The sequence below is a fragment of the Somniosus microcephalus genome, chromosome 21 (genome assembly GCF_052327205.1).
Source record: "Somniosus microcephalus isolate GS21.2 chromosome 21, FLI_Smic_1.0, whole genome shotgun sequence".
Taxonomy (NCBI): domain Eukaryota; kingdom Metazoa; phylum Chordata; class Chondrichthyes; order Squaliformes; family Somniosidae; genus Somniosus; species Somniosus microcephalus.
In genome coordinates this window covers 7,387,282-7,414,817 of record NC_141007.1, presented here as the reverse complement: position 1 = coordinate 7,414,817, position 27,536 = coordinate 7,387,282, and the positions used below count along the sequence as shown (strand labels likewise).

At 49.0% G+C, this 27,536-nt stretch overlaps 1 protein-coding gene across 1 annotated transcript in view; it reads left to right on the top strand.

Moving 5' to 3' along the window:
- Nucleotides 1-27,536, top strand: part of ddx41 (DEAD (Asp-Glu-Ala-Asp) box polypeptide 41) — an 84,181-nt gene that overhangs the window by 36,935 nt on the left and 19,710 nt on the right. The window contains exons 10-15 of the mRNA XM_085963227.1: nucleotides 1,641-1,803; nucleotides 2,680-2,811; nucleotides 4,808-4,879; nucleotides 11,171-11,267; nucleotides 17,755-17,904; nucleotides 25,942-26,013. Coding sequence (XP_085819353.1) covers nucleotides 1,641-1,803; nucleotides 2,680-2,811; nucleotides 4,808-4,879; nucleotides 11,171-11,267; nucleotides 17,755-17,904; nucleotides 25,942-26,013 — 686 coding nt within the window. The remainder of the gene's footprint in view (nucleotides 1-1,640; nucleotides 1,804-2,679; nucleotides 2,812-4,807; nucleotides 4,880-11,170; nucleotides 11,268-17,754; nucleotides 17,905-25,941; nucleotides 26,014-27,536) is intronic.

The following is a 27,536-nucleotide window of genomic DNA, read 5'->3' as shown; positions in this document are numbered from 1 at the left end:
GGCAGTGTGCGGGAATGCTGAATCGCAGAGTGTGCGGGAATGCTGAATCGCACAGTGCGCGGGAATGCTGAATCGCACAGTGCGCGGGAATGCTGAATCGCACAGTGCGCAGGAATGCTGAATCACAGTGCGCGGGAATGCTGAATCACTGCGCGGGAATGCTGAATCGCGCAGTGCGCGGGAATGCTGAATCGCAGAGTGTGCGGGAATGCTGAATCGCACAGTGCGTGGGAATGCTGAATCGCACAGTGCGCGGGAATGCTGAATCGCACAGTGCGCGGGAATGCTGAATCACAGTGCGCGGGAATGCTGAATCACGCAGTGCGCGGGAATGCTGAATCACGCAGTGCGCGGGAATGCTGAATCACGCAGTGCGCGGGAATGCTGAATCACGCAGTGCGCGGGAATGCTGAATCACGCAGTGCGCGGGAATGCTGAATCACGCAGTGCGCGGGAATGCTGAATCACGCAGTGCGCGGGAATGCTGAATCACAGGCAGTGTAAGTGTGGAATACTGAATGGCTTCTTGCTCACACTTTTTTTCTCTTATCGCTGTGCTTCACTTTGCGAACATTTGTGTATTGTGAGTAAGTCTCAGTGCCAGTAATGGGAGTATGAACTGTTTATAAACAATGGAGGACTGTTAAAGTGTTCAGGAAAGTACTTATTGGAAGTTTAAATGAGTAATGGCGTGTAGACTGGATGTAAAGATGCTGAAAAACATGGAGGATCTGAGACACCTCGGTAAAAGTACTTTTGAGAATAACTGCTTATAAAACCCTAAAGTGGGAGTGGAAGTTAGGTTTTATAAATCGAGTCATAGCGTGCAAGATTAAAAACGTAACGATCAATTTGTGTAAAATGTTGATTCGGTCTCCATGTGAGGGCAGCGAGAGGACAGTGTGTTTTTTTGGACGCCCCATTATAGAGAGGACATTAAAGCCAGGGGGATGCCATTGATGGGAAACTATAGTTATTCGGAGAGACTGGAGATGTTGAGACTGTTTCCACTGGAGCAGAGAAGGATAAGAGATTTTTCAAATTCTGACGGGTTTTGATAGTGAATAGGGAAAGAGCATTTCCTCTGGCTGGGGAGTCGGTGATGAGGAATCATCAATTTAAAATTGTCACTAAGGGAGTGGGGAGAGAGGTTAGGAGAAATCTCTACAAGGAGAGTTGTAGGTTGAAATAGTGTGACACGGAGTGGGTGAGCCAGGGACCATTGCATAGGGGATAAATGTCATATTTGTAGCAGAAAAAGATTGCCGTAGCCAAGACACGATGGGCCGAATGGCCTCTGGGCTGTAACCTGCCGTGGTCCTAAGTAGGAGACTGACTGACTCTTTTAATGCAAAGGACTTTTGTAGGAGACTACAGTTGAAAAAGATGATCACTGTGGATGGGGTAAGAGAGTGAAGGGTCCTCAGTCATATCCAGTGATTCAGAGCAAGGACGAAGTACTGAGTGGGTCAGGAGATGTCGACTATCTCGAGTGATGGGCTGAATAGCCACTGCTGAGCTGCACCTCCTGCAGTGATGGTTGCAGGGAGCTGACTCAGGTTTTGGCCCGGGGAGGATGTATCTCAGTGCAAATATCTATTAAAGTGATGTTTTAAAGCCTGCGAACTGTGGCCCTGCAGAGGTGTGCACATGATGGTTGCCACTCCCGGTCGTCTGATGGACCTCCTACAGAAAAAGATGGTTGGATTGGACATCTGTCGCTACCTGGCATTGGACGAAGCAGACAGGATGATTGACATGGGTTTCGAGGAGGACATTCGCACCATCTTCTCCTACTTTAAGGTGACTGTATACTGCAGCGCATTTTCTTCGACTTTCAGTGGGAAAGGGTATTGTGACACTGGTTCAGGCAGGATCACGGTGATACTCACCCAGGACTGGCTTAATGAAGTGAACTGGGGGCAACCTGCAAACACTGTCATGAAATTAAAATACTGTGTGGTACTCCCACCCGACATGTATCCCACCGAGACCCGGTGGTGTCAGTGAAGTACGTCCAGCCCACACAGTCTCTCTTCTGTCCCATCCCCCATTTCCCTCTGCTTGTTCTCCACTCCTCTGCTGTGGTACTGACCGATGCTGGTTACAGTTCTATGGACACCGGCCGCCTGAGCCCAGACGGTTGGTGTTGGGCAGAATATTCGACCCAGGTGAGGGAACCACAGCAGAATCTGACCCTGGTCTCACCTGATGCTTTGCAGCAGGAGTCACTGGATAGTCATCGGGAGTGGCAGCCCTAGTTATTCCCCCTTTACTCGGTGTTGAGGCTGGTTATTCCCCTTTGTGATTGGGCAAGAAGGTGGCAGATGGAGTATAATGTGGGGAAGTGTGAAATTATTCACTTTGATAGGAAGAATGCAAAAGCAGAATTATTTTTAAAAAGGTGAGACACTAGTAAATGTTGGTGTTCAGAGGGACCTGGGTGTCCTTGTACACGAATCACAGAAAGTTAACATGCAGGTACAGCAAGCAATTAGGAAGGCAAATGGTATGTCAGCCTTTATTGCAAGGGGATTGGAGTATAAGAGTAAGGAAGTCTTATGTAATTATACAGGACTTTGGTGAGACCACCCCTGGAGTACTGTGCCCAGTTTTGATCTCTTTTACCTAAGGAAGGATATACTTCACGTTCACCTCGCACTTTTCACCTTCCCACAGGGCCAGCGCCAGACTCTCCTCTTCAGTGCCACAATGCCAAAAAAGATTCAGAACTTTGCCAAGAGTGCCCTGGTAAAGCCCATCACCATCAATGTGGGCCGGGCAGGAGCTGCCAGCCTCGATGTGATCCAGGTGAGCTGGGAGGAGTAAAATCCAGAGATACTGCACGGTAGAGTGAGCCGCTGTAAAATCGAGGGCTTCAAAGGAATTATTCAACATAGGACTAGACCGTAGCTTTACTCGGAGTTTCATCTGAAAAATATTGATTTAAACGAATTTAAATATCCCCCGACTGCTTCCTGTGCCACTTCAAGTTGTAGGTGAGGCTGGTGTTTTTTTTAAATTCATTGATGGGATGTGGGCGTCGCTGGCTGGCTAGGCCTGCATTTGTGCCCATCCCTAATTGCCCTTGAGAAGATGGTGGTGAGCCGCCGCCTTGAACCGCTGCAGTCCATATGGTGTAGGTACACCCACAATGCTGTTAGGAAGGGAGTTCCAGGATTTTGGCCCAGTGACAGTGAAGGAACGGCGATACAGGTCCAAGTCAGGATGGTGTGTGGCTTGGAGGGGAACTTGTAGGTGGTGATGTTCCCATGCGTCTGCTGCCCTTGTCCTTCTAAGTGGTAGAGGTCGCGGGTTTGGAAGGTGCTGTTGAAGGAGCTTTGGCGAGTTGCTGCAGTGCATCTTGTAGATGGTACACACTGCAGCCACAGTGCGCCGGTGGTGGAGGGAGTGCCAATCAAGCGGGCTGCTTTATCCTGAATGGTGTCGAGCTTCTTGAGTGTTGTTGGAGCTGCACTCATCCAGGCAAGTGGAGAGTATTCCATCACACTCCTGACTTGTGCCTTGTAGATGGTGGAAAGGCTTTGGGGAGTCAGGAGGTGAGACACTCGCTGCAGAATTCCCAGCCTCTGGCCTGCTCTTGTAGCCACAGTATTTGGTGTACTGGCCAAAAGAAGGTTCCAGAAATGCCCATTGTTTTCGTCCCAATGTTCTTAGAAAAAAAAATACATTAACTGATTGTTAGTCGTGGCTTAGTGGAGTGGGGCTTGAGCCCACGACCCTCTGACCCTCGCCTCTGAGTCAGGAGGTTGTGGGTTCGAGCCCCACTCCAGAGACTTGAGCTCAAAACTCTAGGCCGACACAACCAGTGCAGTACTGAGGGAGTGCCGCACTGTTGGAGGGGCCGTCTTTTGGATGAAACGTTAAACCAAGGCCCCGTCTGCTCTCTTAGGTGGATGTAAAAGATCCCATGGCCACTATTGGAAGAAGAGCAGAGGTGTTCTCCCCCCCCCCACCCCACGCCCCTCCCCCCCCCTCAGTGTCCTGGCCAATATTTATCCCATAACCAACACCTAGATCAGATTATTTGGTTATATATCTATTTGCTGTGCAAAAATTGGCTGCTGCATTTGTCTACAAAACAACAGTGACTACACTTTGAAAGTATTCATTAATTTTTTTCATTCTTTTTCCTTTCAGCTCTCTCCCCCATTTTCCTTTCTCCCCCCCCCCCCCCCCAACCTTTCGTCTATCATTTTTGTCCTTGTTTCCTTCTTTCTGTCCTTGTACTTGCCACCATGTGACTGCAATGTCAGCTCATTCCTTGGCCATCTGTTTCTGAATCTCCATCCCATGACCCTGCTTCCAACTTCAAACCATTGCTTTAAAGACCATGCCTTCGTGTGGACTTTTGCTCAAAGCTGGTGGTGTCCATCCTTTCAGAGTGTAGCTCTGTAACCAGCCCGAAGGTGACCCTCGGGGGTTAACTCTCCCATTCACGTCTTTACTGCCCCGTGGAAGCCATAGTGATTACTTGTAATTACTGAAACTGTTGGAAAGGTTTAGGATGCTGTGCCTGAGAGTTACTGAGTTCTTGGCGCGACCTGTGGTCCTGAAGTGTGGTACACAGCACAGGTTGGTGCCAAAGGTTTCTCCTTTTCAAGTCCGTGCTGAGGCTGAGGTCTCTGGAACCCCAAAGATTGCGAGTGAGTTAGATGGTGTGGTGTTCACGCTGAAAACCTTCAGCAATTCTAGAGTGTCACGGCTCAAAGTCTCCCCTTCCATCAGAGTATTTTGTACAGAGCTGACCAACATAAATAACAAGCCGATGTCCTCTTGTGTTTAGGAGGTGGAATACGTGAAGGAAGAAGCTAAGATGGTTTACTTGCTGGAGTGCCTGCAGAAGACTCCACCTCCGGTAAAGGACTTCACCACTTCAGTCTAGTTCGGTTTGATTGTATGGGCACCGTGTGGATGGGATGTCCACCCAGTAACTGATGGGTGATTACTGCACAATACACAAAGTAATTTGCACCGTGTGGGGAGTGTGAAGAGTATGTTGTTGATTCATGGTCTTCAGTAAAGCAGATTATTATACTGAGCTGCTTTCAGATATGTTCCGCAATCCTTCACACCATGCAGGTTTATACAGAGCTGATGGCAGGTGTTACAGTGGGACAGTGTAGAGGGAGCTTTACTCTGTATCTAACCCGTGCTGTACCTGCCCTGGGAGTGTTTGATGGGACAGTGTAGAGGGAGCTTTACTCCGTATCTAACCCGTGCTGTACCTGCCCTGGGAGTGTTTGATGGGACAGTGTAGAGGGAGCTTTACTCTGTATCTAACCCGTGCTGTACCTGCCCTGGGAGTGTTTGATGGTGCTAGGCGTGCCTGCTGCTGACAATTCGGAACACGAGTCGGCCATTCAGCCCCTAGAGTCAGGATCATGGCTGATCTCACAGAAATCACAGAAACCCACACAGTGCAGATAGAGGCCATTTCGGCCCATCGAGCCTGCACCGACACATATCCCACCCGATCCCCGTAACCCCTACACCAACACATATCCCACCCTATCCCCGTAACCCCATGTATTTAATCCCCCTAACACTAAGGGTCAATTTATCATAGCCAATCAACCTAACCCGCACATCTTTGGACTGTGGGAGGAAACCGGAGCACCTGGAGGAAACCCACGCAAACACGGGGAGAATGTGCAAACTCCACACAGACAGTCACCCGAGGCCGGATTCAAACCCGGGTCCCTGGCGCTGTGAGGCAACAGTGCTAACCACTATGCCACCGTGCTGCCCTGTGTCGTAACCATTTACCTGCCTTGTTTCTATATTTCTTAATACCCTTGCCTAATGAAAATCTATCAATCTCAGTTTTGAAATTTGTAATTAGCCTCAACAGCTTTTTGAGGGAGAGTGTTCCAGATTTCCACCACCCTTTGTGTGAAGAAGCGCTTCCTGACATCGCATCGAACGGTCGAGCTCTTCATTTTGAGGTTATGCCCCCTTGTTCTGGACTCTCTCACCAGAGGAAATAGTTTCTATCTACCCTGTCAAATCCTTCAATCATCTTGAACAGTTCAATTAGATTACCCCTTAATCTTCATTATTAAAGGGAATACCAGCCTAGTCTCTGCAACCTGGCCTCATAATTGAACCCTTTTAGCCCCGGTATCATTCTGGTGAATCTGCGCTGCTCCCTCTCCAAGGCCAGTCTATCCTTCCTGAGGGGCGGGGCCCAGACTGAACACAGTGCTCCAATGGGGTCTGACCAGAGCTTTATACAATTGCAATTATATATTATGGGACATATTCCAATATGCACAGTAGGTTTTCAACTAAAATAAATGAATAGTATTTTTAAGTTTGTACAGTGCTTCTAGCAGTTAAGTATAACCTGTGTTTTAAGGGGAAGAGCCCTGTTCCATGGTTCACACATGGATGAGGTGACCATGCTGCTGTGAAACCTGCCACCAGAGGGTCACTGAGAGCTGCTTGAGGACGACGGTCCTTCTTCCTCCTAGTGGGGAAGTGGTTCGCAGTCTCTATATTGAAGAGGTTGTGATCAGTAACTGTGCGTGTGTTGGCAGCCGTGCCATTAGCTGCCTAGGCCCTAAGCTCTGAAACCCCCTCCCTAAACCTCTCCGATCTCTACCTCTCCTCCTTTAAGATGCTCCTCAAAACCTCCCTCTTTGACCCAGCTTTTGGTCACCTATCCTAATATCTCTATGTGCTCGGTGTCAAATTTTGTTTGATAACACTCCTGTGAATCGCCTTGGGATGTTTTACTACATTAAAGGTGCTGTAAAATGCAATGCGTGTGTGTGTGTGTTTGCATTTGCGCCCGTGTCTATGTGCGTGTTTGGGTATGTTTGCTTTAGTGTGTGTGTGTTTGCGTTTGTTCGCGTACGAGTGTGTTTTTGTGTGCGTCCACACGGGCGTGCGGTTGGGTGTGTGTGTGAGCTTCTGCCACATAGCTGCCTTGAGGATGAGTTCATTGAGTGTATTAGGGATGGGTTTCTTGAGCAGTATGTAACTGAACTGACCAGGGGGCAAGTAACCTTAGATCTGGTCCTGTGTAACGAGACAGGATTAATTAAAAATGTCCTAATAAAGGATCCCCTTGGAATGAGTGACCATAACATGGTTGAATTCCATATTCAATTAGAGGGTGAGAGGTTGGATCTCAAACAAGCGTGCTAAGCTTGAATAAAGGAGACTATGAAGGTATGAGAGCGGAATTGAGTAGAGTGGATTGGGAAAATAGATTAAAGGGTAAGACGATACATGATCAGTGGTGTACATTTAAGGAGTCATTTTACAACTTCCAAAAAAAATATATTCCACTGAGAAGAAAAGGGTGTAAAAGAAAAGACAGCCATCCGTGGCTAAGTAAAGAAATTAAGGATAGTATTCGACTAAAAACAAGGGCATATAAGGTAGCCAAATCTAGTGGGAGGATAGAGGATTGGGAAAACTTTAAAAGACAGCAAAAAATAACAAAGATTGATTAAGAAAGGGAAGATAGATTATGAAAGTAAATTAGCAAAAAATATAAAAACAGATAGTAAGAGTTTTTATAGTTATATAAAAAGAAAAAGGGTGGCTAAAGTAAATGTTGGTCCCTTAGAGGATGAGACCGGGAAATTAATGGTGGGAAATATGGAGATGGCAAAAACACTGAATGAATATTTTATATCAGTCTTTACAGTAGAAGACACTAAGAATATCCCAACACTGGACAAACAGGGGGCTATAGGGGGGGGAGGAGCTAAACACGATCAATATCACTAAGGAAGTGGTACTCGGTAAAATAATGGGACTCAAGGCGGATAAATCACCTGGACCTGATGGCTTACATCCTAGGGTCTTGAGGGAAGTGGCGGTAGGGATTGTGGATGCATTGGTAATAATTTTCCAAAACTCCCTGGAATCAGCAAAGGTCCCGGCAGACTGGAAAACTGCTAATGTAACGCCCTTATTTAAAAAGGGCAGTAGACAGAAGGCTGGAAACTGTAGACCGGTTAGCCTAACATCTGTGGTAGGTAAAATATTGGAGTCCATTATTAAGGAGACAGTAACAGGACATTTGGATAATCATAATTTAATAGGACAAAGTCAGCATGGTTTTATGAAGGGGATGTCATGTTTGACAAATTTGCTGGAGTTCTTTGAGGAAGTAACATATAGGGTGGATAAAGGGGAACCAGTGGACGTAGTGTATTTAGACTTCCAAAAGGCATTTGACAAGGTGCCACACAAAAGATTATTGCTTAAGATAAAAAATCACGGGATTGGGGGTAATATTCTGGCATGGATAGAGGATTATCTATCTAACAGAAAGCAGAGAGTTGGGATAAATGGTTCAATCTCGGACTGGCAATCAGTAACTAGTGGTGTTCCACAGGGGTCAGTGCTGGGTCCCCAACTCTTTACAATCTATATTAACGATTTGGAGGAGGGGACCGAGTGTAACATATCAAAGTTTGCAGATGATACTAAGATGGGAGGGAAAGTAGTGAGTGAGGAGGACATAAAAAACCTGCAAGGGGACATAGACAGGCTAAGTAAGTGGGCAGAGATTTGGCAGATGGAATACAATACTGGAAAGTGTGAGGTTATGCACTTTGGCAGGAAAAATCGTAGAGCAAGTTATTAATGGCAAGAAACTGGAAAGTACTGAAGTACAAAGGGATCTGGGGGTCCTGGTGCACGAAACTCAAAAGGTTAGTATGCAGGTGCAGCAAGTGATTAAGAAGGCCAATGGAATGTTGGCTTTCATTGCTAGGGGGATAGAATATAAAAATAGGGAGGTATTGCTTCAGTTGTACAAGGTATTGGTGAGACCGCACCTGGAATACTACATACAGTTTTGGTGTCCATACTTAAGAAAAGACATACTTGCTCTCGAGTCAGTACAAAGAAGGTTCACTCGGTTAATCCCGGGGATGAGGGGATGGACATATGAGGAGAGGTTGAGTAGATTGGGACTCTACTCATTGGAGTTCAGAAGAATGAGAGGCGATCTTATTGAAACATATAAGATTGTGAAGGGGTTGGATCGGGTGGATGCGGGGAGGATGTTCCCAATGATGGGTGAAACTAGAACTAGGGGGCATAGTCTTAGAATAAGGGGCTGCTCTTTCAAAACTGAGATGAGGAGGAACTACTTCACTTAGAGGGTGGTAGGTCCATGGAATATGCTGCCCCAAAAAGCTGTAGAAGCTACATCATTACATAAATTTAAAACAGAAATATAGACAGTTTCCTAGAAGTAAAGGGAATTAAGGGTTACGGGGAGCGGGCAGGAATTTGGACATGAGTCTAGGTTCGGATCGGTCATGGCCCTGTGGGTAGCGGAGCGGGCCCAGGGGCCGTGTAGCCTGATCCTGCTCCTACTTCATGTGTCTAATTCTGTTAGACTCAGGAGATGGTTCAGTGATAGTAGATTGGTGGTTAGGATCAGATCAGCCATGATCTTATTGAATGACGGAGCAGGCTCGAGGGGCCGATTGGCCGACTCCTGCTCCTATTTCTTATGCTCTTATAGGAGCAGAAGTAAGTAAGCACGGTGGCATAGTGGTTAGCACTGTTGCCTCACAGCGCCAGGGACCCGGGTTCGAATCCGGCCTCGGGTGACTGTCTGTGTGGAGTTTGCACATTCTCCCCGTGTTTGCGTGGGTTTTCTCTGGGTGCTCCGGTTTCCTCCCACAGTCCAAAGATGTGCGGGTTAGGTTGATTGGCTATGATAAAAAAAATTGACCCTTAGTGTTGGGGGATTAAATACGTGGGGTTACGGGGATAGGGTGGGATATGTGTTGGTGTAGGGGTTATGGGGATCGGGTGGGATATGTGTCGGTGCAGGCTCGATGGGCCGAAATGGCCTCTATCTGTACTGTGAGGTTTCTGTGATTTAGCCCCTCGAGCCTGTTCTGTCATTCAGTCAGATCATGACTGATCTGTGAATTAACTCCATATACCTGCTTTTGCCCCATGTGCCTTATTACCTTTGGTTAACAAAAATCTATCAATCTCAGATTTAAAATTAACTCATAACCTAGCATCATTTGCCATTTGTGGAAGAGAGTTCCAAACTTCTACCACCCTTTGTGTGTAGAAGTGTTTCCTAATTTCACTCCTGAAAGGCCCGGCTCTATATTTAGACTTTGTCCCCTAGCTCTAGAATCCCCAACCAGCGGAAATAGTTTCTCTCTAACTACCCGATCAGTTCCCCTTAATAACTTCGATCAGATCACCCCTTAACCGTCTAAATTCCAGGGAATACAACCCTTTGTGTAATCTCTCCTCGTAACTTAACCCTTGGAGTCCAGGTATCATTCTGGTAAACCTGCGCTGCACTCCCTCCAAGGCCAATCTATCCTTCCTAAGGTGTGGTGCCCAGAACTGCTCCCAGTGCTCCAGGTGTGGTCTAACCAGGGCTTTGTGTAGCTGCAGCATAACTTCTACCCCCTTGTATTCTAGTCCTCTAGATATAAAGGCCAGCATATGCAATGTGACTGTTTGTTTAGTGACTGTGAGTGGAGCTGGCAGGGAGTCAGATAGTGAGCTGTTCATTTGCCCTCATATGAACAGGAGTCTGAGGTTTCTGTCAAAATAACAGAGGGAATGTGAGAACATAAGAAATAGGAGCAGGAATAGGCCACTTGGCCCCTCGAGCCTGCTCCGCCATTCAATAAGATCATGGCTGATCTTGGGCTCAAAGCCACTTCCCTGCCTGCTCCCCATAACCCTTCACTTCCCTTATCTTGCAAAAATCTGTCTATCTCCACTTTAAATGTATTTAATGACCCAGCCTCCACGGCTCTCTGGGGCAAAGAATTCCACAGATTTACGACCCTCTGAGAGAAGAAATTCCTCCTCATCTCAGTTCTAAAAGGGCGACCCTTTATTCTGAAACTCTGCCCCCGAGTTCGAGATTTCCCCACGAGGGGAAACATCCTCTCTGCATCTACCTTGTCGTGCCCCCTCAGTATCTTTTATGTTTCAATAAGATCCCCTCTCATTCTTCTAAATTCCAATGAGTATAGGCTCAACCGTGAGAAGGCTGTGTCTGCATCCGTTGCCCACTGCAGAAACCTGGTCAGAAAATATTTGTTCTGCTTTCAGCTCCGAGCTCCTGAGATATGGTGTCAGTAGACAATTGCTATCTAATGGCCGGCCTTGATGTACCTTCCAGGTGCTGATATTTGCGGAGAAGAAAGCTGATGTGGATGCGATCCATGAATACCTGCTGTTGAAGGGTGTGGAGGCTGTTGCCATACATGGAGGGAAAGGTAAGCTCCAACACGCACTGTCTGTCCTCACATCTGCAGAGGGTGGTTTGGGAAGGGTGTGGAGGGCATTAATGCCCGTAGTTTGTACCCCAGCAGCAGGCAGCACCTTCAGGAGAGGAGGGGAGAAGAATGAGAGGGTCGGCTGATACACTTCCAACCCGAGTCACTATCAGTAACATTCTGCTCAAATAAAGGAGATTCCTCGACCCTTAAATATAAGTGTGTGTGTGTTTATATTATAGATAATGGGAGTATGTTTTAGACATTGTGTTTACATTATAGATAACGGGAGTATGTTATAGATGATGGTCGGGAATTTCCTGGAGGTTCTCCCGCTAGACCACTATAACTTCAGAGGAAGATTATCTGGGGTTTCTGCGGCAAATGTGTGTGCGATGGAAAATGTGTTATTTTATTACAGTGTGTAAAATAGTGACTGCATGTTATAGATGTGGGTATCTTATAAGTAGTATGTTTCATGTGACACTGAGTAACGATTAAAGCCATTGTCTTCGATCCACAGACTCCGTTCCCTCACCACCGACTCCCTCCCTCTCCCTGGCCACTGTCTGAGGCTAAACCAGACTGTTCGCAACCTCGGCGCTCTATTTGACCCTGAGCTGAGCTTCTGACCCCATAACCTCTCCATCACCTGCACTGCCTATTTCCACCTCCGTAACATTGCCCGTCTCCGCCCCTGCCTCAGCTCATCTGCTACTGAAACCTCATCCCATGCCTTTGTTACCTCTCGACTGGACTATTCCAACGCTCTCCTGGCCGACCTCCCATCTTCCACCCTCCATATACTCGAGCTCATCCAAAACCCTGCTGCCCGTGTCCTAACTCGCACCAAGCCCCGTCCACCCATCACCCCTGTGCTCACTGCCCCGTGTCCTAACTCACACCCAGTCCCGTCCACCCATCGCCCCCTGTGCTCACTGCCCCGTGTCCTAACTCGCACCAAGCCTCGTCCACCCATCACCCCCTGTGCTCACTGCCCCGTGTCCGAACTCACACCCAGTCCCCGTCCACCCATCACCCCCTGTGCTCACTGCACCATGTCCTAACTTACACCCAGTCCCGTTCACCCATCACCCCCTTGTGCTCAGTGCCCCGTGTCCTAACTCACACCCAGTCCCGTTCACCCATCACCCCCTGTGCTCACTGCACCGTGTCCTAACTCACACCCAGTCCCGTCCACCCATCACCCCCTGTGCTCACTGCCCCGTGTCCTAACTCGCACCCAGTCCCGTTCACCCATCACCCCCTGTGCTCACTGCCCCGTGTCCTAACTCGCACCCAGTCCCGTTCACCCATCACCCCCTGTGCTCACTGCCCCGTGTCCTAACTCACACCCCGTCCCGTTCACCCATCACCCGCTGTGCTCACTGCCCCGTGTCCTAACTCACACCCAGTCCCGTCCACCCATCACCCCCTGTGCTCACTGCCCCGTGTCCTAACTCACACCCAGTCCCGTCCACCCATCACCCCCTGTGCTCACTGCCCCATGTCCTAACTCGCACCAAGCCCCGTTCACCCATCGCCCCCTGTGCTCACTGCCCCGTGTCCTAACTCACACCCAGTCCCGTTCACCCATCACCCCTGTGCTCACTGCCCCGTGTCCTAACTCACACCCAGTCCCGTTCACCCCATCACCCCCTGTGCTCACTGCCCCGTGTCCTAACTCACACCCAGTCCCGTTCACCCATCACCCCCTGTGCTCACTGCCCCGTGTCCTAACTCGCACCCAGTCCCGTTCACCCATCACCCCCTGTGCTCACTGCCCCGTGTCCTAACTCGCACCCAGTCCCGTTCACCCATCACCCCCGTGCTCACTGCACCGTGTCCTAACTCACACCAAGTCCAGTTCACCCATCACCCGCTTGTGCTCAGTGCCCCGTGTCCTAACACTCACCCCGTCCCGTTCACCCATCACCCCCTGTGCTCACTGCCCCGTGTCCTAACTCACACCCAGTCCCGTCCACCCATCAGCCCCTGTGCTCACTGCCCCGTATCCTAACTCACACCCAGTCCCGTTCACCCATCACCCCCTGTGCTCACTGCCCCGTGTCCTAACTCACACCCAGTCCCGTTCACCCCATCACCCCCTGTGCTCACTGCCCCGTGTCTTAACTCACACCCAGTCCCGTTCACCCATCACCCCCTGTGCTCACTGCCCCGTGTCCTAACACACACCCAGTCCTGTTCACCCATCACCCCCTGTGCTCACTGCCCCGTGTCCTAACTCACACCCAGTCCCGTTCGCCCATCACCCCCTGTGCTCACTGCCCCGTGTCCTAACTCACACCCACTCCCGTTCACCCATCACCCCCTGTGCTCACTGCCCCGTGTCCTAACTCACACCCAGTCCCGTTCACCCATCACCCTCTGTGCTCACTGCCCCGTGTCCTAACTCACACCCAGTCCCGTTCACCCATTAACCCCTGTGCTCAGTGCCCCGTGTCCTAACTCACACCCAGTCCTGTTCACCCATCACCCCCTGTGCTCACTGCCCCGTGTCCTAACTCACACCCACTCCCGTTCACCCATCACCCCCTGTGCTCACTGCCCCGTGTCCTAACTCACACCAAGCCCCGTTCACCCATCACCCCCTGTTCTCACTGCCTCGTGTCCTAACTCACACCCAGTCCCGTTCACCCATCACCCCCTGTGCTCACTGCCCCGTGTCCTAACTCACACCCAGTCCCATTCACCCATCACCCCCTGTGCTCACTGTCCCGTGTCCTAACTCACACCCAGTCCCGTTCACCCATCACCTCCTGTGCTCACTGCCCCGTGTCCTAACTCGCACCCAGTCCCGTTCACCCATCACCCCCTGTGCTCACTGCCCCGTGTCCTAACTCGCACCCAGTCCCGTTCACCCATCACCCCCTGTGCTCACTGCCCCGTGTCCTAACTCGCACCCAGTCCCGTTCACCCATCACCCCCTGTGCTCACTGCCCCGTGTCCTAACTCACACCCCGTCCCGTTCACCCATCACCCGCTGTGCTCACTGCCCCGTGTCCTAACTCACACCCAGTCCCGTCCACCCATCACCCCCTGTGCTCACTGCCCCGTGTCCTAACTCACACCCAGTCCCGTCCACCCATCACCCCCTGTGCTCACTGCCCCATGTCCTAACTCGCACCAAGCCCCGTTCACCCATCGCCCCCTGTGCTCACTGCCCCGTGTCCTAACTCACACCCAGTCCCGTTCACCCATCACCCCCTGTGCTCACTGCCCCGTGTCCTAACTCTCACCCAGTCCCGTTCACCCATCACCCCCTGTGCTCACTGCACCGTGTCCTAACTCACACCAAGTCCAGTTCACCCATCACCCGCTTGTGCTCAGTGCCCCGTGTCCTAACACTCACCCCGTCCCGTTCACCCATCACCCCCTGTGCTCACTGCCCCGTGTCCTAACTCACACCCAGTCCCGTTCGCCCATCACCCCCTGTGCTCACTGCCCCGTGTCCTAACTCACACCCACTCCCGTTCACCCATCACCCCCTGTGCTCACTGCCCCGTGTCTTAACTCACACCCAGTCCCGTTCACCCATCACCCTCTGTGCTCACTGCCCCGTGTCCTAACTCACACCCAGTCCCGTTCACCCATTAACCCCTGTGCTCAGTGCCCCGTGTCCTAACTCACACCCAGTCCTGTTCACCCATCACCCCCTGTGCTCACTGCCCCGTGTCCTAACTCACACCCACTCCCGTTCACCCATCACCCCCTGTGCTCACTGCCCCGTGTCCTACCTCACACCCAGTCCCGTTCGCCCATCACCCCCTGTGCTCACTGCCCCGTGTCCTAACTCACACCCACTCCCGTTCACCCATCACCCCCTGTGCTCACTGCCCCGTGTCCTAACTCACACCAAGCCCCGTTCACCCATCACCCCCTGTGCTCACTGCCTCGTGTCCTAACTCGCACCCAGTCCCGTTCACCCATCACCCCCTGTGCTCACTGCCCCGTGTCCTAACTCACACCCAGTCCCATTCACCCATCACCCCCTGTGCTCACTGCCCCGTGTCCTAACTCGCACCCAGTCCCGTTCACCCATCACCCCCTGTGCTCACTGCCCCGTGTCCTAACTCACACCCAGTCCCGTTCGCCCATCACCCCCTGTGCTCACTGCCCCGTGTCCTAACTCACACCCAGTCCCGTTCACCCATCACCCCCTGTGCTCACTGCCCCGTGTCCTAACTCGCACCCAGTCCCGTTCACCCATCACCCCCTGTGCTCACTGCCCCGTGTCCTAACTCGCACCCAGTCCCGTTCACCCATCACCCCCTGTGCTCACTGCCCCGTGTCCTAACTCACACCCAGTCCCATTCGCCCATCACCCCCTGTGCTCACTGCCCCGTGTCCTAACACACACCCAGTCCCGTTCACCCATCACCCCCTGTGCTCACTGCCCCGTGTCCTAACTCACACCCAGTCCCGTTCACCCATCACCCCCTGTGCTCACTGCCCCGTGTCCTAACTCGCACCCAGTCCCGTTCACCCATCACCCCCTGTGCTCGCTGAACTACATTGGCTCCTGGTCCAACACGGCCTCAAATTTAAAATTCTCCGCCTTGTGTCAGATCCCTCCATGGCCCTCGCCCCTCCCTATCTCTGTAACCTCCTCCAGTCCCACCATGGCCCTCGCCCCTCCATATCTCTGTAACCTCCGCCAGCCCCACCATGGACACGCCCGCCCCTCCCTATCTCTGTAACCTCCTCCAGCCCCACCATGGACTCGCCTGCCCCCTCCCTATCTCTGTAACCTCCTCCAGCCCCACCATGGACTCGCCTGCCCCCTCCCTATCTCTGTAACCTCCTCCAGCCCCATGGACTCGCCCGCCCCCCCCTATCTCTGTAACCTCCTCCAGCCCCATGGACTCACCCACCCCTGCCTATCTCTGTAACCTCCTCCAGCCCCACCATGGACCCGCCCGCCCCTCCCTTTCTCTAACCTCCTCCAGCCCCACCATGGACTCGCCCGCCCCTCCCTATCTCTGTAACCTCCTCCAGCTGCACCATGGACCCGCCCACCCCTCCCTATCTCTGTAACCTCCTCCAGCCCCACCATGGACTCACCCGCCCCTCCCTATCTCTGTAACCTCCTCCAGCCCCACCATGGACTCGCCCACCCCTCCCTATCTCTGTAACCTCCTCCAGCCCCACCATGGACTCACTCGCCCGCCCCTCCCTATCTCTGTAACCTCCTCCAGCCCCACCATGGACTCACCCACCCCTCCCTATCTCTGTAACCTCCTCCAGCCCCACCATGGACTCGCCCACCCCTCCCTATCTCTGTAACCTCCTCCAGCCCCACCATGGACTCGCCCACCCCTCCCTATCTCTGTAACCTCCTCCAGCCTCACCATGGACCCGCCCGCCCCTCCCTATCTCTGTAACCTCCTCCAGCCCCACCATGGACTCGCCCGCCCCTCCCTATCTCTGTAACCTCCTCCAGCCCCACCATGGATTCACCCACCCCTCCCTATCTCTGTAACCTCCTCCAGCCCCATGGACTCGCCCACCCCTCCCTATCTCTGTAACCTCCTCCAGCCCCACCATGGACTCGCCCGCCCCTCCCTATCTCTGTAACCTCCTCCAGCCCCATGGACTCGCCCGCCCCTCCCTATCTCTGTAACCTCCTCCAGCCCCACCATGGACCCGCCCACCCCTCCCTATCTCTGTAACCTCCTCCAGCCCCACCATGGACTCGCCCGCCCCTCCCTATCTCTGTAACCTCCTCCTGCCCCACCATGGACTCACCTGCCCCTCCCTATCTCTGTAACCTCCTGCAGCCCCACCATGGACTCGCCCGCCCCTCCCTATCTCTGTAACCTCCTCCAGCCCCACCATGGACTCGCCCACCCCTCCCTATCTCTGTAACCTCCTCCTGCCCCACCATGGACTCACCCACCCCTCCCTATCTCTGTAACCTCCTCCAGCCCCACCATGGACCCGCCCACCCCTCCCTATCTCTCTAACCTCCTGCAGCCCTACAACCCTCGGAGATCTCTGCGCTCCTCCAATTCTGGCCTCTTCCGCATCTTCGAATTTAATCACTCCACCATTGGCTGCCATGCCTTCAGCTGCCAAGGCCCTAAGATCTGGAATTCCCTCCCAAAACCCCTCCGCCTCCTTTAATACGCTTCTTAAAACCTGCCTCTGTGACCAAGTCTGTCCTAATATCTCCTTATGTGGCCTGGTGCCAAATTTTGTTTGATTAAATCGCCTTGGGGTGTTTTACTACATTAAAGGCACTATATAAATGCAAGTTCTTGTTGAGTATGAAAACCTTTCACTCCTCACCCAGTGGAACTCGGGGTTTTATTTATTTTCACCCTTAATGAAGGAAGTCTGTTTTGAGTGGGAGAATTGTACTACTGAAGATTGGTGTTGGGTGTGAGCTGATCCCAACACCACAGGCTTAGACCAACAGATTGAACAGCTTGAAATGATTTGTTCTTCTTGTGGTTCTTTCCAGACCAGGAGGAGCGGACGAAGGCCATTGAGGCTTTCCGAGAGGGGAAGAAGGACGTACTTGTGGCAACCGATGTAGCATCGAAAGGCTTGGACTTCCCAAATATTCAGCATGTTATTAACTATGATATGCCCGAGGAGATTGAGAATTATGGTAAGAAAGGCTCCGTCATCTGTAGGGGCGTCGGTGACCACACGTATTATTGGCCCCCTTTGTATCATGGTGTCGGTCTGGTCTATTGCACATGTGCATGGTGTATAGATCAAATACATTATAGGAACAGGAGGAGGCCATTCGGCCCCTCGAGCCTGCTCCACCATTTAATTACAACATTACTGATCTGCTCCATGTTTCTGCCTTTGCTCAATAGCCCTTGATACGCTTACCTAACAAAAATCTATCGATCTCATTCTTGAAAAATTCAATTGTCTAAGCAGGAAATTGATCAAGAAGGGGAAATTAGAATGAGAGTGAACAAGCAAGAAATATAAAAACAGATTGTAAGAGCTTTTACAAGTACGTAAAAAGGAAGAGATTAGCAGAAGTAAACGTGGGTCCCTTAGAGGCTGAGACAGGAGAAATTATAATGGGGAATAAGGAAATGGCAGAGACTTTAAACAAATATTTTGTATCTGTCTTCACAGTAGAAGACACAAAAAGCATGCTGGGAATAGTGGGGAACCGAGGGTCTAATGAGAGTGAGGAACTTAAAGCAGTTAATATTAGTAAAGAAAAGGACTGGAGAAATTAGTGGGACTAAAAGCCGACAAATCCCCTGGACCTGACGGCCTATATCCTAGGATTTTAAGAGGTGGCTGCAGAGATGGTGGATGCATTGGTTTTGATTCCAAATTTCCCTAGATTCTAGAACAGCTCCCGTGGATCGGAAGGTAGCAAATGTAACCTGGCTATTCAAGAAATGAAAGAGAGGAAACCGGAACTATAGGCCAGTTAGCTGACATCAGTAGTAGAGAAAATGCTAGAATCTCTTATAAGGGACGTGGTAACAGGGCACTTAGAAAATCACAGTATGGTTAGGCAGAGTCAACACAGTTTTATGAAAGGGAAATCGTGTTTGACCAATCTATTCGAGTTGTTTGAGGGTGTAACTAGCAGGGTTTTTTCAGAAGGCATTTGATAAGGTGCCACAAGAGGTTGTTACACAAGATTAGGCCTCATGGGATTGGGGTAATATACTAGCTTGGATAGAAAGAAAGACTTGCATTTATATAGCGCCTTTCATGACCACCGGACGTCTCAAAGCGTTTTGCAACAATGACTCCACTTCAAAAGTACTTCATTGGCTGTAATGTGGGAAACGCGGCAGCCAATTTGTGCACAGAAAGCTCCCACTAACAACAATGTGATAATGACCAGATAATCTGTTTTGGTTATGTTGGTTGAGTATATTCAAGGCTGAGATCGAAAGATTCTTGGGCACGAAGTGAATCAAGGGATATGGGAATCGGGCGGGAAGGTGGAGTTGAGGTCGATGATCAGCCACAATCCCATTGAATGGCGGAGCAGGCTCGAGGGGCCGTGTGCCCTACTCCAGCTCCTATTTCTTATGTTCATCCACAGCCTTTTGTGGGAGGGTGGGGAGAGAATTCCAGATTTTCACTATGCTTTGTGTGAAGAAGTACTTCCTAATGGCCTAGTTCTAATTTTAAGATTATGCTTCCTTGAAAGAAGCAAGGCTTGCATTTATATAGCGCCTTTCATGACCATAAGACATCCAAAAGTGCTTTTCAGCCAATGAAGTACTTTTGAAGTGTAGTCACTGTTATAATGTAGGAAATGCGACAGATAATTTGTGCACAGCAAGCTCCCACAAACAGCAATGACCAGATACTCTGCTTTTTAATGAAACATAGAAGATAGGAGCAGGAGTCGGCCATTCGGCCCCTCAAGCCTGCTCCGCCATTCAATGCGATCATGGCTGATCATCCAAACTCAGTACCCGGTCCCTGCTTTCTCTCCATATCCCTTGATCCCTTTAGCCTTAAGAAATATATCTAACTCCTTCTTGAATATATTTAATGAATTGGCCTCCACTGCCTTCTGTGGTAGAGAATTCCACAGGTTCACCACTCTCTGGGTGCAGAAATTCCTCCTCATCTCTGTCCTAAATGGCTTACCCCCTTATCCTTAGACTGTGACCCCTGGTTCTGGACTCCCCGACCATCGGGAACATCCTTCCAGCATCTAGTCTGTCCAGTCCTGTCAGAATTTTATAAGTTTCAATGAGATCCCCTCTCATTCTTCTAAACTCCAGCGAGTATAGCCCAATCGACCCAATCTCTCCTCATACGTCATTCCTGCCATCAGTCTGGTGAATCTTCGCTGGACTCCCTCCATGGCAAGAACATCCTTCCTCGGATGAGATTGGTTGACAGATAAATATTGGCCGGGACACCAGGAGAACGCCCCTGCTCTTCTTCGAATATTGCCATGGGATCTTTTACATCAACCTGAGAGAGCACCTGAAAGATGGCACCTCCAACAGTGCAGCACTCTCTCAGTACTGCACTGGAGTGTCAGCCTGGATTATGGGCTCAAGCCCCGGAATGGGGCTTGAACCAACGACCTTCTGACTCGGGCGAGAGTGCTGCCACTGAGCCAAGGCTGACACGCCTTGTTCCGGGTACCCCCTCCAGGGGAAACGGTTTCTCTGTATCTACACTATCAAATCCCTTTATCATTTTAAACACATCAATTAGATCTCCTCAAGCTTCTAAAATCATGGCAATACAAACCAAGTTAATGCAGCCTGTCCTCATAATTTAACCCTTTAAGCCCGATATCATTCTGGTGATTCTGTATTTCACCCCCTCCAAGGCCAACATATCCTTTCTGTGGTGTGGTGCCCAGAACTGAACGCAGATGGGACCTGACCAGAGCCAGAGCTTTGTACAGCTGTAACAGAACGTCCACGCCTTGGTAAACCAGCCCTCTTCAGATGAAGGCCAACATTCCATTAGCCTGTATAGTTCCTTTTTTTAACTGTCTATTAGCTTTTAGTGATTTGTGAACTTGGTCTCTCTCATCTCGCTGCTCCGCCACAGTTCCTAGCTTCTCACCATTTAGAAAATACTCAGATTTATCAAGCTAGGGTCCAAAGTGGATGCCCTCGCACTTCCCCACAGTGAACTCCCATCTGCCAGTTTAGTCCACTCATTTTAATCGGTCTTTGTCCCTTCCTGTTCCCATCTACACTACTTACTGTACCACCTAACTCAGTATCCTCTGCAAATTTGAATATATTCATCTCTATTCCTTCATCCAAGTCATCTATATAGATAGTGAAAAGCTGAGGCCCAGTATAGATCCCTGGGGAACATCACTTATCACATCCTGTCAAATCAAAGTATATTCTCTTTATCCCTACTCTGTCTCCTGCCTTCCAACCAATTACCAACCCATGTCACAAGGGTACCTCCAGTTCCAAGTGCTCTCATTTTTGTAATAATCTCTTGTGCGGAACCTTATCAGATGCCTTTTGGAGGTCCATCTAGACAACATCCATAGACACTCCCTTATCCACCGTGTCAGTGTCCCCCTTTAAAATCCAACTAGATTATTCAAACATGATCTACCCTTCACAAATTCACGCTGACTCTTTGATCAGCTCACACTTGTCCAAATGCTCAGTCACTATGTCCCTGATGAAAGATTCCAGTAACTTCCCCACAATTGATGTTAAACCGACAGGTCTGTAGATACTTGGTTTCTACATAAGAAATAGGAGCAGGAGGCCATTCGGCCCCTCGAGCCTGCTCCGCCATTCGATAAGATCATGGCTGATCTGATCTTGGCCTCAACTCCACTTCCCTGCCCGCTCCCCATAACCCCTGACTCTCTTATCGTTCAAAAATCTGTCAATCTCCACCTTAAATAGATTCACTGACTCTGCCTCCACAGCTCTCTGGGGTAGAGAATTCCACAGATTCACGACCCTCTGGGAGAAGAAATTCCTCCTCATCTCCATTTTAAATGGGTGACCCCTTATTCTGATACTGTGCCCCCTAGTTCTAGATTCCCCCACGAGGGGAAACATCCTCTCTGCATCTACCCTGTCGAGCACCCTCAGAATCTTTTATGTTTCAATAAGCTCACCTCTCATTCTTCTAAACTCCAATGAGTATAGGCCCAACCTGCTCAACCTTTCTTCATAAGACAGCCACTTCATCTCAGGAACTAACCTAGTGAACCTTCTCTGAACTGCCTCCAATGCAAGTACATCCCTCCTTAAATGAGGAGACCAAAACTGTACGCAGCACTCCAGGTGTGGTCTCACCAACGCCCTGTACAGTTGTAGCAGGACTTCCCTACTTTTATACTCTATCCACCTTGCAATAAAGGCCAACATTCCATTTGCCTTCCTAATTACTTGCTGTACCTGCATGCTAACTGTGTTTCATGTTCGAGGACACCGGATCCCTCTGTACTAGGGTTGCAAAATTCCAGGAATTTTTAAAAGAGGAAACTTTCCATGGGAATTTTGAGTTTTTTTGCACACTGATGGTTTTTGTCTCTGACCCTTATATTATCTTTGTCATCAAAATAGACATACTGTTCCATACAAATAAAAACAGGCTTTCAAAACTTTATTTAGGTTATAAGTTTGAACTTTATTGAACCCCCACAAAAAAGACCCATCTAAAATAAAATAAAAAGAGCGTCAGCTTATTTAGCCTGTAATTTTGTCCTTATTTTGTCCCCATGAGTCTTCTACTCATCATTGCTCCTCTTGATTCTCTGACTCTGATGTGTCCATTTCCTCCTCTGTGTCACTGTCTAGCTGTGTGCTGGACACTCTGCATCTGGCTCAATAAGCCCGGATAGCCACCAGTTTCTCCACTCTCTTGTTAGTCAGCCTGTTGCGCACCTTTGTATGCGTATTCCCAAAAAGTGACCAGTTTCGTTCAGAGGCTGCTGATGAACGTGGGATTTGGAGTATTTCAATGGTTCTCAAACCCATGATGTCCTTGAGGAGCAGGTTGAGCCCATGAGCTGCGCAACCAATAGACATAATATGAGGGTAGGCCTCCTCCACTTGAGCCCAAGCAGCCTTCATATTCGCAGCATTGTCAGTAACTACTGCAAAGACCTTTTCTGATCCAAGATCGTTGATGAGTGCTTTCAGCTCATCAGCCATGTATGTGTCTGTTGTCCTTCGTGTCTGTGCTCTTGAAGAACACTGGGAGAGGAGTGGAGATGATGTCGTTTATGATGCCCTCCCCTCGCACATTTGACCACCCATCTGAGATAACTGCAACACAGTCTGCCATCTCTATCGTTCCTTTGAGCTTTCCTTGGACTCTGTTATACTCAGCCTCCAGCAAATAAGTAGACAAAGCATGTCTGGTGGGAGGACAGTATGCAGGGCGAATAACATTGAAAAAATCTCTTCCAGTACACATTGGCTGTGAGCATGAGGGGTGAACCTGTCGCATATACAGCTCGAGCAAGGCACTCATCTGCATTCTTCTGGCTATGGTTATCCATTGTATCAAAGAACCTTCCAAGTGGGCCAGGAGTTGCTGATGATAAGGAGCCTGATGCTGAATGTGAACCATCATCTTCTTGAATGGAAGCAGAGGAACTTTGGGCTGACTGCTGTGAGCTTTGAGTGAAGTTGTTGCATTTGGATAAATGCTGCTGCATCTTTGTGGCATTCTTTACATATGGCTTTGTACAATGTTTGCACATGTACACAGTCTTTCCATCTTTAATGCCTGGGGTAAAATGCTTCCACACATCCGATGGTAAACATGGCATTGTTCTATGCAGAGAAATAAAGGGCATTCGTCTCTGTCGAACTGCAGTCGATCAGTACGATTGCAACAGGGTGAGTAAATTTTTCCTTCATACTCCATGTGATGGAAGCATGACCTGTGCACGCACGACGCTACATCACCAATAGAGGGAGCTAATCGCTCATCCACTCATCCAACCAATCAGGACACATTTGTTCACAGTCACACACAAAACTTGTAATTATTAAAACAAGCCAAGTGAGAAGGTAAACGTATATTGATTAAAAAATTCTTTAATAATTAAGATTCCATTTCTGTTAGTAATTTTAAGAGAGGACCTGTGGGGAAAAAAAATGAAAGAAATACAAAAAAAAAACAATATGCTAGCATGTGCTTTTTTGGGCAAAATTCCCAAGCTAAACTTCCCGTGGAAAATTTCCGGAAACTTTCCACCCCTTCGCAACCCTACTCTGTACCGCAGCATTTTGTAGTCTCCCTCCATTTAAATAATAATTTGCTTTTTTATTTTTCCGACCAAAGTGGATAACCACACATTTTCCCACATTATACTCCATCTACCAAATGTTTGTCCATTCACTTAGCCTGTCTATATCCCTTTGCAGATTCTTTGTATCCTCTTCACAACTTGCTTTCCTACCTATCTTTGTATCATCAGCAAATTTGGCTACAGTGCACTCGGTCCCTTCATCCAAGTCATTAATATAGATTGTAAACAGCTGAGGCTACAGCACTGATCCCTGCGGTACCCCACTAGTTAACAGTTTGCCAACTGGAAAATGACCCATTTACCCCGACTCTCTGTTTGCTGTTAGTTAGCCAATCCTCTATCTATGCTAATACCTGTCATTGGGAAAATGCTGGAGTCCATTATTAAGGAAGTGGTAGGACATTTAGAAAATCATAATACAGTCAAGCAGAGTCAGCATGGTTTTATGAAAGGGAAATCATGTTTGACAAATTTGCTAGAGTTCTTATTTTGTGCAGTAACCTTTTATGTGGCACCTTATCGAATGCCTTCTGGAAATCCAAATACACCACATCTACTGGTTCACCTTTATCCACCCTGCTCGTTACATCCTCAGAGAACTCTAGCAAATTTGTCAAATGTGATTTCCCTTTCATAAAACCATGCTGACTCTGCTTGACTGCATTATAGTTTTCTAAATGTCCTGCTACTACTTCCTTAATAATGGACTCCAGCATTTTCCCAATGACAGATGTTAGGCTAACTGGTCTATAGTTTCCTGCTTTCTGTCTTCCTCCTTTCTTGATTAGGAGCGTTACATTTATGGTTTTCCAATCCGCTGGGACCTCTCCAGAATCCAGGGAATTTTGGTATATTGCAACCAATGCATCCACTTCTTTTAAGACCCTAGGATGCAGGCCATCAGGTCCAGGGGACTTGTCCACCTTTAATCCCATTAGTTTGCCTCGTACTTTTTCTCACTCCCTCCCTTCTTAAATAATGGATTTGTCAACGACATAATTCTCGAATCTGGAGCGCTTTAGAAAATTATAACTAACGAATCTGAGATTTCCTCACCTGTTTCTTTTAATACCCTAAGGTGGAAACTATCAGGTCCTGGAGGTTTGTCTATCTTAAGTCCCATTATTTTTCCATTACCATTTTTAAAACTTATTATTAAATCCAATAAATTCTTCCCATGACTTATTTTTAGGTTCCCTTGTACTATTCAGTATAGTGCTGCATTTTTACCCTTTGCTATTTTTTTCTTAATATATTTATAAAAATTTTAATGTTAGTTTTGATATCCCTTGTTTCATATTCCCTTTCTGCATCTCTTATTTTATTTTTGTCCCTTTTGTTGCATTTTCTAACTCTCCCAGTCCCCTGGATTGCTATTTTTCCTTGCATGAGTGTAAACCTTTTTTTTTAGCTTGATACTGTCCCTTACCTCATTTGTTGACCATGGTTGCTTCACCACATCTTCTGGTTTGGTATTGTACCAAATACTACTTTGAATACCTCCTGTCGCATTAACAACTCAGCCCAGTTTACTTTTGGCAATTTATTTCTCATCCCTTTGAAGTTTGCCTTTTAATTTAAAGTCTTTGTTCTCTCGCTTCTTCCGCTCGAACCTAATATCAAATTCAGTCACCTCTGGTTTCTGTTCAGGAATGGTGGAAAATTGGGGAGCAGGAGACCAGTGTGTTTAATAGTGTAAGTGGAGCTTGTTGCATATCTCCCTGGGTCAATGGACACACATTCAACATATAATGCTCTAGATTCCAAAGTCTGATAACTCAAACCCAGGTAAATCCTTTCCTTCCCTCAGTCCACTGCTCCAGTATGATTGGTTGCTCTTGGCTTCACTGATCTGTTCTGCTGCTGTCTGTCCAGCCCTGTTTCTGGAAGTGCCTTAACTCTGAGCACTTTCCCCATATTCAGTTCACAGAATTGGACGTACTGGTCGATCAGGGAAAACGGGGATAGCAACAACATTCATCAACAAGGCTTGTGGTAAGTGGTGACCGTATAAAAACTCCACAAGTTACAGGAAACCTGAAGACCGCCGCTGCTTTTGGTAAAGGGGCTCGCGGAAAAACTGTGGGGGTTATGGTGACTGTGGCTTTTAGTTCTTAACTGAAGCAGGGTGAGAGGAAATGTATTTGGCAACAGCTAGAATCAAGGTGTTGTTAACTGGGAGTTTTTTTCCCCCTGCTCCCCATCTGCATTTCTGTAAATATTTGAGGCCGAGTCTTGGGAGTTGCTCTGGACAGTGAACACACACTCTGTGCTGGACAGTGAACACACACGTTGTGCTGGACAGTGAACACACACTCTGTGCTGGACAGTGAACGCACACTCTGTGCTGGACAGTGAACACACACGTTGTGCTGGACAGTGAACACACACTCTGTGCTGGACAGTGAACGCACACGTTGTGCTGGACAGTGAACACACACTCTGTGCTGGACAGTGAACGCACACTCTGTGCTGGACAGTGAACACACACTCTGTACTGGACAGTGAACACACACTCTGTGCTGGACAGTGAACACACACGTTGTGCTGGACAGTGAACACACACGTTGTGCTGGACAGTGAACACACACTCTGTGCTGGACAGTGAACACACACTCTGTGCTCGACAGTGAACACACACTCTGTGCTGGACAGTGAACACACACTCTGTGCTGGACAGTGAACACACACGTTGTGCTGGACAGTGAACACACACGTTGTGCTGGACAGTGAACACACACGTGCTGGACAGTGAACACACACTGTGCTGGACAGTGAACACACACGTGCTGGACAGTGAACACACGTTGTGCTGGACAGTGAACACACACTCTGTGCTGGACAGTGAACACACACTCTGTGCTGGACAGTGAACACACACTCTGTGCTGGACAGTGAACGCACACTCTGTGCTGGACAGTGAACGCACACTCTGTGCTGGACAGTGAACACACTCTGTGCTGGACAGTGAACACACACGTTGTGCTGGACAGGGAACACACACTCTGTGCTGGACAGTGAACACACACGTTGTGCTGGACAGTGAACACACACGTTGTGCTGGACAGTGAACACACACTCTGTGCTGGACAGTGAACACACACTCTGTGCTGGACAGTGAACACACACTCTGTGCTGGACAGTGAACACACACTCTGTGCTGGACAGTGAACACACACTCTGTGCTGGACAGTGAACACACACTCTGTGCTGGACAGTGAACACACACTCTGTGCTGGACAGTGAACACACACGTTGTGCTGGACAGTGAACACACACGTGCTGGACAGTGAACACACACGTTGTGCTGCACATTAAACACACACGTGCTGGACAGTTGACACACACTGCTGGACAGTGAACACACACTGCTGGACAGTGAACACACACGTGCTGGACAGTGAACACACACGTTGTGCTGGACAGTGAACACACACTCTGTGCTGGACAGTGAACGCACACTCTGTGCTGGACAGTGAACGCACACTCTGTGCTGGACAGTGAACACACACTCTGTG